General features: G+C 39.6%; 2 protein-coding genes across 5 annotated transcripts; both read right to left on the reverse strand.

The window, feature by feature from the left end:
- Positions 1–2,307: 2,307 nt before the first annotated feature.
- Positions 2,308–11,502, reverse strand: fam98a (family with sequence similarity 98 member A). Its single transcript, XM_067609346.1, has 8 exons — positions 11,368–11,502; positions 10,592–10,740; positions 9,733–9,867; positions 6,495–6,676; positions 6,241–6,321; positions 6,035–6,151; positions 4,743–4,910; positions 2,308–3,643 (listed from the first exon to the last, which is right to left on the reverse strand). The coding sequence occupies exons 1-8, from the start codon at positions 11,403–11,405 to the stop codon at positions 2,984–2,986; spliced, it is 1,530 nt and encodes a 509-aa protein (XP_067465447.1). The 5' UTR covers positions 11,406–11,502; the 3' UTR covers positions 2,308–2,983.
- Positions 11,503–15,157: 3,655 nt separating this feature from the next.
- On the reverse strand, positions 15,158–18,459 carry LOC137196616 (uncharacterized). Of its 4 annotated transcripts, none has more exons than XM_067609350.1 (4): positions 18,310–18,459; positions 18,026–18,110; positions 16,100–16,467; positions 15,158–15,826 (listed from the first exon to the last, which is right to left on the reverse strand). In XM_067609350.1, exons 3-4 carry the CDS (start codon positions 16,424–16,426, stop codon positions 15,269–15,271), a joined length of 885 nt encoding a protein of 294 aa, XP_067465451.1. In that variant the 5' UTR covers positions 16,427–16,467; positions 18,026–18,110; positions 18,310–18,459; the 3' UTR covers positions 15,158–15,268. The 4 variants fall into 4 exon arrangements, with proteins under 4 accessions (XP_067465451.1, XP_067465448.1, XP_067465450.1 ...); XM_067609347.1 differs by having other exon boundaries at positions 18,026–18,185; XM_067609349.1 differs by lacking the exon at positions 18,026–18,110.
- Positions 18,460–18,886: the final 427 nt, after the last annotated feature.

Raw genomic sequence — 18,886 nt, forward strand, 5'->3', positions numbered from 1 at the left:
GATGAATTTGTGTAGATAGAAAATATAATGGACGAGAATCAAAGTCACTCATTAAAAATAAAAGCTCATCCAATGGACAGGTGGAAGATGATTGTTTAAAGGACCAATACAACCATGTAAAAAAACTCCAATACAAGTTTAAGTCCTTCATTCAAAATTATTTACTTCATCTACAGCAACTTGACCAGCCCCTCTGCCCTCTTCACCTCCCCACCTGCCTTCCCCCCATACCACCCAGCCCCTGTCTTTGTTTCCCCTGTGTCTCCAATGGAGCTGTCCAACTTAATGGCAGGAATGAGAATCTCCACTTGTGTTGTGGGTCCCATCCCATCCAATCTTGTCAAGGACTGCCTCCACACTATCTCCTCAGTCATCATTACAGAAATAAATAACTCCTCCTTTAGCTCTGGTTCAGTCACCCAAACTCTCAATTTGGCTGCTGTCACCCCCATCCTTAAAACATCTGGATATCTTGAGCAATTTCCAGCCCATCTCCAATCTCCCCTTTCTGTCAAAAATACTGGAACATCACCTCCCAACTCAAAGCCTAACTCATTTCCAACGACTTGTTCGAACCATTTCAATCCAGTCCTCCTCAAAGACCTCCTCCTCTCCTCAGACTCTGGTCACACAGCATTCTCATCCTACTCAACCTCACTGCAGCCTTCGACACAATTAACCACACCATTCTTCTCTCCTGTCTTGAATCCTCCCTTAACATTACTGGTACTGCCCTTTCCTGGCTAAAGTCTTATCTCACTAACAGACAACAGTTCATCAACATCAAAAATGGTACCTCCTCCACCGCTTCTTTGTCCCAAGGCATCCCCCAGGGTTCGGTGCTTGGTCCTCTTCTGTTCATCCTCTAATTGCTCCCCCTTGGTAACATCATACATCATCATGGTCTCCACTTCCACAGCTATGCAAATGAAGCTCTACATCTCCACTAAATCCATCACCACTGCAACTCACTCCATCCTTACCAACTGCCTCACTGAAATTAAATTATGGACTGCCTTTTTCCACCTAAAGAACGTAGATCCACCTATCACTCTCCCTCTCTGTTGCCAAAACTTTGATCCATGCTTTCACAACATCCAGAATTGAGAAAGAACATCCAGAGTCCTAAATGAACTCCAGTACATGCCGAACTCGGCCATTCACCCACTCCCAATCCTGTGACCACATCACTCCTGTTCTCCACGACGTCCACTGTCTTCCTGTCCCATAACAGATCCAATTCAAAGTCCTTCTCCTCACTCACAAAGCCCTCCATAACCAGGCCCTCTCTTACCTTACCAACCTGCTCCACCACCACACTCCCTCCCACGGCCTTTGCTCCTTTGATGCCAACCTCCTGTCTCAGCCACTCAGGACCAGTCAATGGACCTGGGGCAACAGAGCCGCTGCTCCCTTCCTCTGGAACTCTCTCCTCAAACACAACCGAGACTGCACAGATCTGTCCATGTTCAAATCTATAATCAAAAGACATCTTTTCAGAACTGCTTTTGAAATGTGTGATTAATAATGTGTCATATGTTTTTTAGTGTTGTTTTCTAAGCTATATGTTTTTAGTCTATGATATATGCTTTGAGTATTCTTTTTCTATGATCATGTTATCTAATGTAAAGTGTCTTAGAGTATCCTGAAAAGCGCTCCATAAATAAAATGTATTATTATTATCATTATTATTATTAAGAGTCCCTCAACTGCACACAAGGGGTCACAAGCCAAAACTGTTGGAACCACTCGTTCAATCTTTATCAGTGTGTTGAAATTTATGTTAAATTTTGATCTTAAAAGTAACCAGTAACTATAGCTATCAAATTAATGTAATGGAGTAAAGAGAACAATTTTCTCCTTTGAAGTACAAAGTATAAAGTAGCAGACGACAAAAATACTTACAGAATGTACTATTACCTTAAAAACATACTTGAGGAAATGTATTTAGTTACCTTCCACCACTGCTGAGTGACATACTCACATTGGCTAAATGTTGTAGAATATTAATATAGTCATATTTAACATTTTAATAAATGCTTCTTTTCCTTCAGTATATTATTTAAATCTAGAAGCCAAATGATATACTGTACATACAGTAGTAAGAGATGATACATATTTTTAACTTACTTGTTTATGAATTATTATCAGTTCTTATTTAGGCTTCTTTTTTAGCCTGTGTAATATATATCTTTTGTACAGTACAGATTTTAATGAGCTCTCTGCAAAAGCCTAATTCTGACTAATCATAACATTTTACAATTCCAGACATTGACAATCAGAACTCTGAATGAAAAGAAAACAATATTTTCATTTTAGATTTTATTGCTCAGTCACACATTCATGCAATCCAACATCCATATTTGTATGCACACAATCTTCCATGAGCAGAACAAGATGACATCTCTTAAATAAGTAACAAAGGAGACTCCAGTCAAATCTATTGAAACAAAATGAAGACTGCAAAGATGAAGCGGTTTTCAAGTAATCATCAAATTTAATTTAACTATTAAGGATTTCAAGAATCCTACCAGTAATAATGATGTCCACTTCTAATGTCAGATATGCAATAGGTGCACCAACACTGAAATCTGAGGAATCTTGGCTGTCTTTCAAAGGGTGTCCAATATAAGGCTAATTAAGTGTCAAAATGGGGCCAAAACAACAGAGTCCAGTTAATCAACTAACTTTTTATAGCAGAGAGCTGTTGGCATATTGAGGAGGCAGAGAAAAAATTAACACACTAGTATGGAAAAGCAACGGGCCAAATTAGAACTGCCCTCTAGCAGGAAAGCAATAACTCCAAAAACAGCCTGTAGAGTGTAGACAGTATCTGTATGTGTGTGACTAGTGACCTTAGCCAATTTTTAACCATGCTGAAAATTCAAGATTGTATAATAAAATAAGGCATTTTAGATTTGTTGACACATGGCAAATAGTCGATCTTTGAGTGGACTCTGCTGCAATGCCCCACACTGTGTCTTCAACTAGTGTAGTGTCGACCTTGATTAAAGCCTGCTTGGTTGTAGTGCTGCCCGCCATGTTGGAAGAACTGTTCAAACTGTCCTCCTTGGTTGAAATTCTGGCCACCTCTTCCTCCCCAGCCTCCCCCTTGTCCTCCTCCTCCTCGGCCTCCTCTTCCCCTGCCCCCCCGACCTCCTCGACCCCCACCTCTCTCCTGATGCCAGCCTCCATCTTGGTGGTAACTGTCATGGTAACCACCTCCTCCACCTCCTCCATGGTAGCCAGAGTCCTGGAAGCCTCCTTGGTTGTTCCCTCCTCCTCCGTAACCTCCTCTGCCTCCTCCCCCTTGATGACCTCCTGCGTCTTGATAGTGGCCTTGGTTGTAACCACCTCTCCCTCCACCACCTCCATCTCCCCAGCCACCCTGCACCTTCCCCCCTCTGCCGCCCCCTCCTCTACCCCCCCTCTCTCCATGTCCTCCTCCTCCCCTCTCATAGCCTCCACGGCCACCTTGGGAGTAGTGATCGTAGCCCCCCCTACCGCCTCCATGCCCACCCCCACCGTAGTGTCCTCCGCCTTGGGGTGCATCCTGACGCTTCTGCCAGGAAGGCATCTCTGGAGGTGGAGGCTCAATCTCACAGGGTCTGCCTCCTCTGTCCGGCACTCGGCCCATTAGAACCTGAGAAAAAGGACATGTATTAAAGTAAGATGGCTCCTAGTGAAGTGGACAACTATGGCCTCATTTTTTTACCTTGCTTGTATGAGATTAAGTTTTTCAGTATGAATGAACATGTCAGGCAAAAAATATTTAAACTTAGGACAGATGCTGGAGCTTCTGCTTAAAATTTTTTTTATTTTTCTTTGGACAGCTGAAGAAGTTCTCAGTGCTTGAAAATATAAAGTTGCTTGAAAAGTACATCCTGAACTTTCTGAATGTTTTATACAAAACCAAATATTTGTCTGAATAATAAAGCTAGTAACATCTTTTTAAAAAAATGTTTAATGTCTTTAACAAGATGAAGTAAGTTTTGCACAATAAAATGATCATGATCTTTCAGAACTGGGCAGATGACTCCACAAGTACTTGCCCTAGTAAACATTTACAAAGATCAGTCTGGTTAAAGGACTAGTCTGGTGATAATCTATATATCCTTTTTTTTTTTTTTTTTTTTTTTTTAAATTGCCCACAAATCACCAATTAAATCATCATCGAAGCCTGATATATCTTCTTCCTCTGTGTCATAGAGCTCCATTGTTAAACTATTAAAAACACATCAATGAGTCACACTGTTGCACTGGGTGACATGTTCCTTCATTACCACGAACACACACTGAAGTTTATTTTGAGTCGATCCCATACACACCAGAAATATTCAATAAAGCACAAGACGTGAATTAATTCTCTGCTGAAAATAGTCCCCAACACATGCACTATTCCCTCCTCTTTGAGTAACGTTTGCTAAAAACTATAGTGACCAGCAGTTTGAGGAAATAAATGAGCCTTTTTAAAAATGTGACTATAAATTTTGACCCATTTTTAAAGAGATATATATATATATATATATATATACACATACACACTGTATATGCCAGTGATCAGTGATGGAAATGCTTACTTCAAAAATCTGCTTCAGCCTTTGTAGGTTTCAGTACACATCAAATTTTTTTGTTTAGATCACACACCGACCAGTCTTGAAACTTTTGCATATCCCGTAAAAAATAGTATAAAATAACCAATAAAATTCTATAATTAGCATTAAGTAGAAAAAATGGTTCACCTTATTAATAGCACAAGCAGTCTTCTCTCTTATCTTGCCACTGCTTGTACGTAGGATTTTTGAGAAGTCTTGTCGAGCAGAAAGAAGGTGGGCAACAGAGATTATGCTTTTGGTGTTGAGGGCAGTACGCAGAGGCTGGTAAACTTTGGCCAACTTTTCAGCCTGTGTCTGTAGAAGGACAAACAAAAAAAGGAATCTCATTTACTTTTGGAAAGCAATGGATCAGGTACATTAGTCATATGTCGCAGAAAAGTAGGCCAAAACACAATATTTTGAGTAACAATGAAAACAGGCATGCAGGAGCACTGGTACACTGCACTGCAAATCATGCTTGACACATGTACTTGAACAAGAACAACTGATCTTAAATACTAAGAGGCCTGAGAGGAGACTCAAGTAGTAGAAGTCTTGAAGTGTTGGTGTCACTCGTGCCTATTCGACCTAGATGTTCCAAGAAATATGGAACCAGAGGAACTAATTTCAGGAACTAGGAGCTAAAAGTAAGCCATGTAGATTATACAAATTAGACCCATGGCGGATTAAAAAAATGACAGCATTGTTTAAAACACAGTATTAACACATGAGGAAACAACACAGAGTCCTACTGTTGTTTTTTGTATTTACTGTTGTGTGACTGATGTGTGAGTTAGATGTAATGAATGAATAAAAAGGAGAAATGCAGAGGTACACATGGATGAAACAGTACACGGGTTGAAGCAGCCCCGATTTATGTGTTTGACCAGTCAGCAATGGTTAAAAACCCCGCCTGTAAACTTCCTGAGAGTTTAGAAAGTAACACCCCCAGACCAGGGACTATCCTGCAGGAACTAAATTTAGTCCCTGGTCTTCTGGTCGAAACACAGGTTTAGTTCCTGAGTTCCTCAAAATGTTCTTGGTCCAGTGGGGGAGTTCCTGTGATGGAAAAACCCTATCTATCTATCTATCTATCTATCTATCTATCTATCTATCTATCTATCTATATATGCACATACATATACACACACACGAGTTAGAAGTGTTGGTGTGGCTGCACTCAAGGTCAGAATATGATCAAATTAGCAGAAACACTTATTTTTTTTATTTCTCTACATGCTTTACGTGTATAAGCTTGACTATTTTCACTTCATCTTCTCTTTGTTAAACAAACTCCGCATCCATAACCAATTCTCCTTTTTCTCCTCAGTAGGACAGCAGATCTGATTGACCTAACTATTGCTAAAGCAAACACAAGTGTACAAAGGAACCCTGTTAAAATCCATTGTTTGTGCTTTCAGATTCAAGTTTCCACATACCTTTGCTCTGTCAGACCAACCAAAAGACTGCACTGTCACATCCAGACGTTTCAACAACATCTTCCTTCTCACTTCATACTCATTAACAAGTGCTTGGTTTATAGCTTCAATTTTTTCCTGGCAAAAACAAGGAAAAGAGAACAGTCATTTAGTGATGCACTATCCCACTGATATGTTGTATGTCTTCGTCATTTTTCAGTATTTACCATGTGCACAGGTCCAAGGGCCTTTTTCATCAAAGGCTCTCCAACGTGATTTGGTGGGACTCTACTCATGGCTTCTTTCAGCTAAGAAAAGTGGACAATAGGCATGTGTAGTATGTAGTATGGACAAAAAGCCACAACTAAAACTACAATTAAAAAAAGTGTGTGGGGTTTGCAGTTTTTGAAAGGGACTGGCCAGCTTGAAATACAGATTTTTTCCTGCTAGATGCTGTTTTGTTTTTGTTGCGAGTACACACCTTCTTCTCAATTCCACTGAAGAACTGGAACATGGTGATGTTGGCTGGAGGCTTGGACATTCCCAGCGCCATGCAGATGCCCTTCAGTTCCTGGAACATGGGGCTGCCCGACTCCTGGGCTTTTTTCTGAGGTTTGTTAACCAGGATCATCCTCGCTGCCTCCAACTCAGACACCAGAAATGCTGAGATACAAATTGGATTTGGTTAAATTCCTTCCCCCATTACACCATGTTTAAGTTAAAGAAAGTAAAATTTAAAGAATTGGGAAAAACTGTTATATAAGGCCAGAAGAAATATAGGAAAGTATAGCAGAGAAAGTCCTAGGACTGAACATAGCTAACAAAAGAAGCAAAATATAACAAAAAGACACCAGTGATTTAATTATAGTATATGAACTCTATCTGTGTTTGCTTAAGCATAGAGGAAAGCCATTAGCCCCGCACCCGCACTGCCAGACCAATTCGCCAATGCAAATTAGTCTGGCACCTCTCAGTTCATTTTTGATTTCCAAGGGGCATTATCAATGGGCACAGACCAAAATGACACAATTGGATAGACCTACAACCAATCAGAGCAATGAAATGTGTGACAAAGTGCTGAGCAACATAGCCCTCAGTATAGTCATCATATCAGATAAACAGGTCAGCTGGAAATCTGTCTGAACAGGAGGGGAGCCAGACGCCTCTGCCAGAGCAAATAAAATGAGCTTGCAGATTCGTCTTGTTCTCAAGATAGAAAGCCTGTAAAAGACCTTTCTTGTGCCTGACATTAAGCTCGTTTGGGGTGAATATCCCCTCTGCTGGAAAGTGGATGAGAGCAGATGGCTGAAGCCGGGGAAAGTGACAAAAACTCTGACCAACTTTAAATCCAGGTTAAAAACTTTTATGTTCTGCACTGAACCTTATAAGAGTACTCCACTGACTTAGCATTGCACTCCTACAATGTTGGATTCATGATGGACAGTTAAAAAAGGGATCCAGAGACACTGTCTTTTTTTATTCCATGCATTCTTTTTACTTGTCAAAACATGGTGCCTACATTAACTAAAATGCAACTGAAATCAAGTCACTTGAGTGTTTCAGATTTGGTTGTGTTATGCTAGTAGCGGCTAATGTAGCCTGGAGCTGCTAGCCTCCAGCAGAGATGTGGAGCTACAGAGGTCTGCTAACCTCACTTCTTTCTAACTCCACACCCCCAGATTTTTTTCATTTTCAAACTTGTAGTCTTCAGCCCCAACTGATGCTGACTCAAGTGATATAACTTGAGGCAAATTTCACACAGCTCCCTCTAGAGACATAAAGGGCTTTATACTACTTTTTTCACACGTGCAGTAGTACTCCCCAACACCTGGAGACACACGCTGATGTACAATTGGTGGAGTTTTTTTTTATCCTTGTGTTCTTTGATGTTTTTCATGGATTATATAAAGTACTTTAAATTGCCTTTGTGTAAGAAATGTGCTATAGAAATAAACTTGCCTTGCCTAGTGAGTGAGCCAATAGCATTAGCTCAAAAGTGACACAAAATAAATGCATTTGCAATTATCTATGTCAGATAATCTTAAATGATTCTGTAGATAGGTCTGGCAGCTGTGTGGGATATTCATTCAAATATTTTGGGCTACCAGATGTTACTTTGCCATTTTCCCTTTGATTATAAGGTAATGTCACAATTATCCCAGCTAGTGAAGGTAGTTTATCATCACTGCCAAATTTAAACACATGGCCCCTAAAATAGTTCAAGAAAAAAAATCAACTTTTTTAGTTACCAATACTAGTATTTATCCTGCTATTAGTCAGCAAAATGTATTCAAATGTTATCAAGGGGCTTACTATCACACATGATTTAACAGGAAAGGTTTGAAAAAGTTTCAGATTTCATGAAGTGTTATTCACCAAAATGCTGTTGAATGCATTTCCTCCCTCATAAAACATCTGCAGTTTTTAAATATTTTAAATCCTGTATTGTTTCCATCCATGTTTGCTTGCTAGCAGTCTTCCTTTTAATGCATTTCTTAATGTGTTTCTTAGTATGTTACCCCCACCTGTAGGTCAGTCGAATAGTGTGAAACCAGGCAGCAATGTGCATCACGTCTCCCTTGTGCTAGTCCACATGCACGAGACAAGTGAAACGGGGAACCACATCACATAAAAACATTGCTCTATCACGTTATTAGTGGTCAAAATCTCCACAGTGTACCTTTAAAAGGTGGTTATCAAACTTGAACATGAACTAATACAAATGGTTTGCTCTTGTTATTGAAGTACTGGGACTTGATGTGTATGAGTATGGTGTAAAATACGAGTCAAAGTATCCTGGTTTGGCAATGACACAAAACATAAACAAGACCAAAAAAAAAAAACAACAACAAAAAAAAAAAACTACCAGAACCTGCCGTTTAAAGCTCCTACACACCCATGACACACCCACACAGGTGTTTTCACTGAGTCAGGGTTTTCCCTGGTGGCAAAGGTTTGAGAATGTGCATGGTGCGGCATACAGTTTCTGCACCTACCTTAAGAATGTTGTGTACTTAAGTGAAAAAAATCATGATCTGATTGACAAAAGTGTCCATAGGGATTTAAATTTGATCCCAAGATGGAACAAATGGACAGATAGACTGTCTGGATGCTGCACTGCCCTTGCAGTTGAGTTCCGCCTTTTATCTCATACCGTCAATATCACATGCCAGAATTTTCACCAAAGGCGGTGGCCAGTAATAGAAAGGCAGCTGCATTTGAGAGACAGGCAGGGAGAACCCTGCTTATTTTGCCTCATTAAATGTCCTGGCAGGACTATGCGTGAGGTGATGGTGAGGTGGGAATATTTATTTATTTAACATTCTTATCAGTACTTGCAGTTTGGTAACCTCACATAATTCGCAGCCTCCCTTCACTTAACTTTAACCTGAGCAGAAGTCTAACCAGCCAGAATAACTGAACACATCTGAGTGGGTGTGCAGAGCCTTGCAAAACTAACACAGGCTGAAAACACATGCTTTTACTGCCATCTAATGGTTGCTACATGTTATGTTGACACCCTGTGCAGAATGACGCCTAACAATATACAGTATGATTGTGCAATACTATATCGCAGCTGGGTGTGGAACCGTACATTAAAAGTGTAAGAGACTTTAACCTTTCAGCCCACAAGTCAATGCAACAATACTCGTTTCCATGAAAGATTCAGTGTTAAATTGCTCTTTTAAAAGAGGTGTTTTAAAGTGTTGTTATCATACTGAGCAACAGCAGGCAGTCGTTCCTGTTGAGAAGCCTCTGGGTGATGTCTCCGCTAGTGAGGGCAGAGTAAGGACAGGCAAGCTCTGACAGTAGACCGCTCATCTCCAGCTGGAAACCCTCTGCCTCGCTCGGACCTGGGATGGGTACAATGACAAACGCAGAGGACATGATGTCACAAGACAGAAAATAGTCTGGTTAGAACTCACACATACCCAGTCTAAGCCATCAGCTAGTTACACTGGTGGTGTTAGCAGCAACTTGACAGACTTCAAACAGAAACCTTCAGTGCTGAAGATGATATTCATGTATAATTTCTATTTTTGCCAGATTGTGCTGTAGCTCTGTAATTTCTATCTGCTCAGCCACATAAATACATAGAAAGCCTGACTACTTACTCCAAGCTCTGTTTTTTCGGGGTTGAAAAATCAAATAAACTAAATTTGGAGTAATGCATCAGGTCTTTCCATGTCTCTACAAATGGCATGTAACAGGTGTGTGTGGTTGTCCAGTGACATGAGCAATGGGAAATGTCAAAATGTAGGAATGGACTAACATCAGTTAAAATCTTAGAAATCTAATGAAATTCAGTCCCAAGCACGCGGTAATTAAATGTTTTTGTACAAGCTATATTTTCAACACGTCACCTCCAGCCTGATTAAGTTAATCATGGTATTTCCTGCTCCATGACAGTAAACACAAAGCATAGCATGTGTCATTCAACAATGTAGTTTACTTTTATTTCCTTGGGCATCGTCATTGTCAATAATTAAAAATGAGACTAGAAGAAACATTTGGTGTTAATCTTGTGTCACTATTGAATTGTGCATCAGAAGCAACTTAAGACAGAATATGTCTTACAGTTAGTGGCATGGACATTTTCCTCCAGCTTGCTGTAGAGTCTAAGCTCTGAGACGATCCAGGCACAGAGTTTAGTGAATTCAGGTGAAGCTGCCCCTCCACTCACAGCAGAGTCCAGAGACCCTTCCTCCAACAGTGGGCCTTGGTACCTTCAAAGACACACATAGCTCACATTAAAACACATGCAATCTGAGCCACAGCTCTTTGTCAATCTACAAACTAATTTGTAGTTGTAAGCCAAACTACGTTTAAAAAGATGCTTATTTAAAGATGTCTTTATCATTGCTAAACGTAAATGCCGCACAGAAATTAGCTAAGGACCTCCAGTGATTTGAGAGCAGCTCCAGGATATTTGAGCATATCAATAATTACAACAGATAGATACATAACGTAGATAAATACATAGATAGATAGATAGATAGATATTTTTAGAAAGTGGGGCTGGAATTGGTTAACAGAAAGGAATGTGTTGGAACTGATCCTGATGGGAATCATGACGGGGGCAGCTTCTGCTGACACAGCTTGTGGCACAACATGTAAAATCCGTCTGTATGTCGACTGCTTCGCATGTAGATAGCTATGATGCCATGAATAGTTATGGAAAAATTATAAACTGTCAGACCAACGTTGGCTAGCTACAACAGCAGGTTAGCTAAAGCACGCTCCATTGCATTGCGCTGGATAAAATAACAGAGACTAGGCTGGTCATTGTTGAAATGCGAGCATTTGCAACTCATCTTCACACAGCGGTATACTTATTAGGTTCCCTTACTTACCCTAAATCTTCAAGAGAGACGAGTATGTCATTCTCCATCCCAATAATTTATAGTTATGTTCTAAAATAACGTAATGTCAAACCGGGTTTTCACATCAGCCAGCTCAGCTGATACACGTTTAACTTCTACTTCTTCTTCTTTAGATTTATTGGTAGTTGGCAAACCGTCTTATAGGCCCATTACCACCATCTACTGGAGTGACTAGGGCAGGGAAAAAAAACATCTCTGCTAAACATGTTTCTCTTTAATTAATTAAAAATAGATGTTACATGATTCCTTCCCAATAAGATTTCCTGACGTAATATAATGTTTTGTTTCCTTTAGTGCTGATGCTATTTTATTATTATAATCAGTCTTTATTAAACAAGGACCATGCATAAAAAACATTAATCTCAAAATGAGATGTTTTATGCCAGATTTAGCTATTAGCTAATTTCCATCTGCAGTCCCTGGGCAGGTACACAGAACAATTACCAGATAATAAAAACATGAATGTACATGTGACACTATTGCATAGTCTCTGTCACACTAAGAATTCTACAAACAAATCTAAAAACACACATCAACATATACCAGCACATTCATGCAGTACAGCTATAGGATTACAGTTCATTACAATTTAAAATCTAAATCACTGTAAAATAAATGTTGACATGACTGGTTGCTCAATATCCATTTTTTGCACCATGGGAAAAAGAATGAAAGTCTGTGCAAGTTTTAAACTCACCTGGAAGAATATCCCAATGTTTGATTGCTGTAAATGAAAAAGCAGATTATGCAAAAGCAGTCCACCACATAGGGATGTGTAAGTCTGAGTTTAGAGCAGATTGAGAGGTTCTGCTCATTTGCTCAGAGCAGAGATGAAAAAAGCTCTTCAGTGGTGGAGGAGCAGCATTGTGAATTATCTAGAATACCAACTGAACTTCTGAAAACAGAATGAGATTTTCATGTAATTTATTGATTTAAGGCTTGTTTAAAAAGAATTTCACTTGGTTTCAGCACAGTCTTACTGGCCTGGGACCAGCAGGATATACAATAATGAAGATGTGAAAAAATCATTGCATGCAAAAACGTTTTTGATGCTTCTATTGTTAATGAGTTCCTAATATGTCTTAATTTAACCATGTTATATTTCAATTTTTGACTCATCTTTTAATATGGCTTTCAAAAGTCAAGTTGGAATCCAAAGTCATACCTAAATATTTAACCTCATCAACATTTTTGATTATTTGTCCATTAACACTATGCTGTGGATACAGTTTGTTTTTGTTTAATGAGAGCTTAGTGGCCACTTGTTCAGCATCTTTCCTGTGTCACCAGCTGCTTTATTAAGAACATCTGTGCAATCTAATCCAATCCAATACAACAGTTCTGCCATAAATTCAGTTTTTGTTGACATTGTCAGAAAGTTGATTATTCTACTTTATGTTTATTATTGAGGTCGTGGTGGGGATGGTGGTGTAATGGACTGCATTATATTGAAAAGTGTTCCTAATATTTTTGTCCCCCTCATATATGTTAATGGAGTAGATATTAAAAATGCCCCAGTGACAATGCATTGGGTGTGTACTTATTTCATGAAGTGTTTGATTAAGCCTTGTATGCCAGAATGTTAACGACGGTCATCACTACCAATATGCATTGGTTCAGACATAATTTGGTGAAATCTTAGATAGAATAACCAAGACGACGTCACCTTTATATCTGAAAAAAATCTTGATAGTTATGATCAGTTCATAGATGTATTCAACTTCCCTTGCCCTTAGAGAATTTAAAACAAATGAAGGTCTTGTCATTGTACAGTTTCATAGTTAATACCTTAGACTGTATACTGTATAAACATCTTATAAACAGTACATGGTTTAAACAGGTATATCATATAACATTTCACCAGAATCGAATTAGGAGGCCTCCATTTAAAGGCCCCCTTCAGACATCTTTTAAGATGTTTGTAAACTACTCTACTGAATAATAATTTGTGTCTGATATATTTTTTCCACAAAAAAGTTAGTTTGTTAAAATAACCAAAAATACATCTCCTCCTTCTTCCTCATTAAAAATTACTCAATCTATAAATATGCAAATATATTTTATTTTTATTTTATTCAGAAGTTTAACCATTGGACAGAAGATGTCTCCTACTTCACTGTAAAGTCCATTCTCAGTGTGTGTGCACTGAGGGCATCAAGTTTCCACATCACTTTTGTGTAAGTTGACTATTGGACAAGAATTGGCTTCCAAAATATTTGTAATGTCACAAATCATACCCCCCTTAAAATCTGATTTTCAATGAGCACAGAGAAACTTTTCACTTTCAGCAGATGAATGTGCAAACAAACTTAAGAGTGTTAAACTCTGCACATAGATCATTCAGCACAGTGAAGCTCAAACATTCAACCGTAGGAGCAAGAAGAAAAACACATTTTTCGAAACAACACTTGAAAGATGCTACATAAATAAAATTTATTTTATAATCAACTCTGCACTAACATACAAAACACCTTAAAAATGAAATGTCTCATGAAAGATTAATAGAAAAAGATTTAATCCAAATGTTTAAATGACTCAGAAACACACCTTTGCAATATAGTCACATTCATGAATGTGACCTGTGAATTCTGTTGTTATTGTGTTGAAGCCCTCCTACAAGATTGCACTTGTTAGTCCACTACATTCGTCTGATGGCAGCAGTTGCTATTACTTTACGATGACTCACATGAAGTTTGCATGCAAATCACACAGTCAATTTATATGTGTGTCTATGGATTAAACCCCACTGGTAAGAACTCAGTTTGGACCAGCTGTAACCAAAATGCTGCTTAACACACAATTTGCAATAACAGTCTCCTGTTTAACCATTGAGTTGAGCCGAGTTTCATATCCAGCCACTGGAATTCAGCCGGGATCAACAAACCAGTGCAATGAGATGAAGAGGGCCAATTTGAAAAGCTAGGTGATGATTTTCAGGGAGAACAGAGGTACTATAAAACATATCATGTTACAGGGAGTATGTTGGATTTTATGTTAATATCAAAAATATCACACAGTGGATAATTCATACTGAAAAACATGTGATGGGCCCAGTGCACCAAAAGCAGTGAAGCAGCAGTGTAGAAAACACACAAAGACAAGTGATATTATTCTTACTTTCCAGATCTGCAGAATTTCAGGTGAGTGTTTAGGTCTGTTTGTTCAGTAAATGCAAACCACTCTACATTGGAACTATTTTCAATAGAGGAATAAATTGTATTTGAAGCAAAGTTCTGTGCATGATTGTTCTCAACAGCCAGTACTGATTAGTAAACACAAGAAGCAATCACAATAATCCAATCCTTGTAGATATGATATATCGTGTATATGAAAAAGGGGACTCTGTGGGTTTACAGATGTAATAATCCTGTGATTATATCCACACACAAAATCTTCGAACAAAACATTAAGGATAAGTTACATTTGATTTTCCCCTTTATGTGAAATGTGTGACGAAATTAAGTTTGCCTTGTCAAACATAATGTCATTTACGTGTCTATGGTGTTACCTGGTGTTACATATAATGTTAAAATGGGATGCATTAGCATCATCCTTTTTAAACTGTGAAACCAAGTTGTTCCACCTCATTTCACTTCCCACCATAACCACTGATCCCCTAGTAGGACTACAGACAGAAATGTAAGCATGAATACTGTATATGAGTAATGCATATGGGATAGATGTCTTTAAAACATATCATCTTAAAACAACATATTCTCCCAACCTACATTATTTGCAAAGTAAGACAGAGAGGACAGACTTCAATCAAATGTTTTATTGTGTAAAAAAAAAACACAATAAACTGATGTTTAAAAAACAACAACAAGAAAGCATCTTGGTTAACTGTGTTTAGTCAGTTCAGTGTTCATGTTCACAGTTTTCCCTGGAGCCCCTTCTTAGTCTCATAAACAAGCTGCGCCAGCTTGAACTCAAACTCATCCAGTTCGGGCGTTGGCAGAGTCCTGGCAAACTCTATCAAAGATGTAAATCGCTGTGCAAACTTGTCCTCTTGTGGCTGCCTCAACATTTGCAGCTCCTCCATGTGTTTACGCTGCCTCTCCACCCATGACGCACTCCACTCTTGAATAAATGACAGGAGCTGCGAAACAGATGCCTCCTCGTCGCTCTCTGCCCGCCGCTTGGCTGCCTTCCTCCTCCTCCTTGCCACATCCAACTGTGGTGAGGAACACACCAACGGTGCCCCCTGGTTGTCTTGCAATGCCCTGGTGGATTCCAGGACTGACTGCCTGCTTGTATCACTGCTCTCTGACAGGTGGCTGTGCTGGGTGGGTGTGTAGTGGTGCTGGCCACGGCTCACAGAGAGGTCAGTGTCCCGGCTTGCCAAGCAAAGGGGCTGGCTGCTGATCTCTGGCTGACTCGCATTGATGACTGACGACTGTGGCCCATCAGACGATGTAGCAGTCTCTCTCTGCAGAGACAGCATTGCAAGTTTTAAACTCAGGAATTAAAACACATCCATTGTTGTGTCAGCTCCAGTCAGTTGCTTTGTGCTAGCTAGTTAGTAATATTAGCAGCATGCTCAGTGGCAAGAAAAGCAGCATGCTAGCTGGCAGTGGGAAGTGGCTATTTTTGAGGAGAAAAAAACTCTTTCGAGAAAAGAGCAAAGACAGAACAAGCAAAAAACACAGCAGACCTATGTGGTGGTAAATGCACATTCATGAAGAAGACAAAACATAATTACCTCATCCTTGACCATGTTGTCCACTGTCTGGCGGTGTTTGACGAAGGTGCACAGCCAGGACAGTTGGGTGTAGAGAACAGGAGTCTTTTCCCCTCCAGTTGTTCCATTCTGCCTACCCTTCAGCGCCCTCTTTTTTGCTTTTGCAAAGCGATCACGAAGCTTGTTCCACTTCATTTTCACCTCTTCTGGGCCACATCCCACTATCTCGCCAATCTGTCGCCAAGAATTCAGTGTTTTCTGTGTATCTTTGTAGTCACGGAGGGATGCATCATACAAATGAGGATAAAGACGCACAGCCTCAGACAGTCTCTCCTCGAAGGGGTTCATGTCGCAGGTTGCAGGTTTAACACAGAAAGCAATGGAAGTAGCTGTGTGAAGAATGAAAAACAACAGTTTGAGAGAGGTGCTAAATAAATACAATTTTCACACCTTCATACACCTGGCCAGTCACTGACTTGGGTGTGATTGTCTGTTTTGGGAAGTTAAAAAAATGTCAGACAATCTCCCCTCCTCCACCATCTGAAAAGCAGCCTATGATGGGTGGGGGTTTCAGATGCTATTAGACCACCTGAAAGGAATTTGGTTTGAAGTATACAGTAAATCAAACTTAATATAGCCACTAACTTGAATTTTTAAGTTTAACTTGTTGGGGTACTTAAGCTGACCAAACTTAAGGAATGTTTCAGGAGAGCCATTCAAGATCATTTGTCACTGTGCGAAGAATACAGTTTTAACATTTTTGTCAAAGTCATTGACTTGACTATTGAACTCAAAAATTGCAACTTGTTGAGATGCCCCTCCACTCACAGCAGAATCCAGAGACCCTTCCTCCAACAGCAGGCCTTGGTGCCTATTAATCTGCAATACAGATTTGGTTTAGCAAAGCCAATATTGACTCTGGAGACTTGTTGCCAAATACCTCCAGCGTTCACCAATACAGCCATACTATATTTAAAAATCTGCTTATTTAAAGATGTCTTGATTATTACTAAACATAAATACCACACAGAAATTAGCTCAGGACCTCCAGTGATTTGTGAGCAGCCCCTGGATGTTTGAGCATATTAATAATCACGACGCATACATACATAAATAGATATTTTTAGAACGTGAACGTCATTTTATCAAAGTCCATTTTTGGCTCAACAAACTCAGTCTGGCCGATATTTACATATAGAGAGCTATGATGCTCATACACTCACTGGCTACTTTAATAGGTAAACCTGTGCAATCTAATGCAATCCAATACAATGGCTCTGCCATAAAAAATCGACATTTATCAAGCTTATACGTTTTCAGTTTTTGTTGACATTGTCAGAAAGTTGATTATTCTACTTTATGTTTATTATTGAGGTCGTGGCGGTGTATTGAATGGTGTTCTCACATTTTGTCCACTCCATTAACATACATGAGGGGGAAAAATATTAGGAACACTTTTTTAATGTAATGCACTCCAGTACAACACCACCATCCACTACGACTTCGATAATAAACATAAAGTAGAAGTAACACCTTTCTGACAACAAAAACTAAAAATGTATAAGCTTCGTAAAAGTAGAACTTATGGCAGAGCTGTTGTATTACATTCAATTAGATTGCACAGATGTACCTAATGAAGTGGCTGGTGTATATAGCTAAGGAAAAATCATCTTACGACGTGCTGTCTGACCACGTCGGAAATCAAATGTGTTTATAGTTGATCCGAACGGCTTCACTCAAAGGCGACTGTCACAGAGAGGGGAGGGGGCGGGGAGACCTGATATCTTTAAACAGGCAGATAAGGGCGCAGATTTTCAGACAGGCTCTCCTGGAAGACAATCATAATGTTGCACTCAGCTGTTCACATGAAACGTGAAATAAACAGTTGTATCAAGAATAAAAAAGGAGAGATAGACAGAGAAGTTGAAACCGTGGCTCCTCTCTCACCTCTGCACAGCTGGCCAATCACTGCGTGAAGGGGGAGTGAATGTCGGCTTGTCCGTTTCGGAAAGTTACAGAAATGACCGTGCACCTATTCGCCGTCGGAAAGGTGCCGGGGGAGGGGGGTTAACTGGATTTTCACCGTCCGTTAAGCATGTCTGAGGGACTATACAGCAGCCTTAACATCACTAACGTATAACAGTAACTTAGCTGTTTAGCTAAAGCAAGCTATGTTGCATTGCGTTGACTAAAATAACACAGCAGTATACGTATTAGATTCTTTTACTCACCCTAAATCTTCAAAAGAGACAGAATGTCCGTCCCTATAATCTATAGTTATGTTCTAAAAACACATAATGTCCAGCAGGATTTTCACATCAGCCATCTGCTCCTTCTTCATCTTTTTCTCTTTGGAGTTTTACGGCAGTTAGTATCCTTCATGTTGCATTACTGCCACCTCCTGGTTTAGTATCCAAAAAAAAGTCCCTAAAAAAACAACCGTCTTCTGCCCTCTCCACTACCTCCATACTATAAAATACTTTTTGGATCATTCAATTTCCCATCCACCTCCGGTATGTTTTACACAACCACAGCGCGCTGGTAGGTACCACAATACATATCCCACACAGAAACTGAGAAACAATTGTATTGAATTTGTATCACTATAAAATTGGGAGAGTAATGGGGAGCCCCTGGGACAAAATCTTAATGTAGGTCTGTGGTCTAATTTGTCAGCATAGGGGTCCTTGATGTGAAAAGGTTTGAGAACCACTAGCCTAAATTCTCTGCTTCCTGACACATGTTCACAATGGCCTGTTTTCCTATAATGAAAAGTGTGCTGTTAAGATTACTATGTTCCATACTCGT

Source organism: Thunnus thynnus, chromosome 14, assembly GCF_963924715.1.
Source record: "Thunnus thynnus chromosome 14, fThuThy2.1, whole genome shotgun sequence".
Classification (NCBI taxonomy): Eukaryota; Metazoa; Chordata; class Actinopteri; order Scombriformes; family Scombridae; genus Thunnus; species Thunnus thynnus.

Excerpts from the sequence above, each read along its gene's own strand:
- LOC137196616 (XM_067609349.1), bottom strand. The coding sequence starts at position 16,426 with ATGAACCCCTTCGAGGAGAGACTGTCTGAGGCTGTGCGTCTTTATCCT. Across the intron at positions 15,827-16,099 it reads ACAACATGGTCAAGGATGAG|AGAGAGACTGCTACATCGTC; the intron begins GTAATTATGTTT and ends CTGTCTCTGCAG.
- fam98a (XM_067609346.1), bottom strand. The coding sequence starts at position 11,405 with ATGGAGAATGACATACTCGTCTCTCTTGAAGATTTAGG. Across the intron at positions 6,677-9,732 it reads CGACTGCCTGCTGTTGCTCA|CATTTCTGGTGTCTGAGTTG; the intron begins GTATGATAACAA and ends TTTGTATCTCAG. Across the intron at positions 6,322-6,494 it reads TCAGTGGAATTGAGAAGAAG|CTGAAAGAAGCCATGAGTAG; the intron begins GTGTGTACTCGC and ends CACTTTTCTTAG.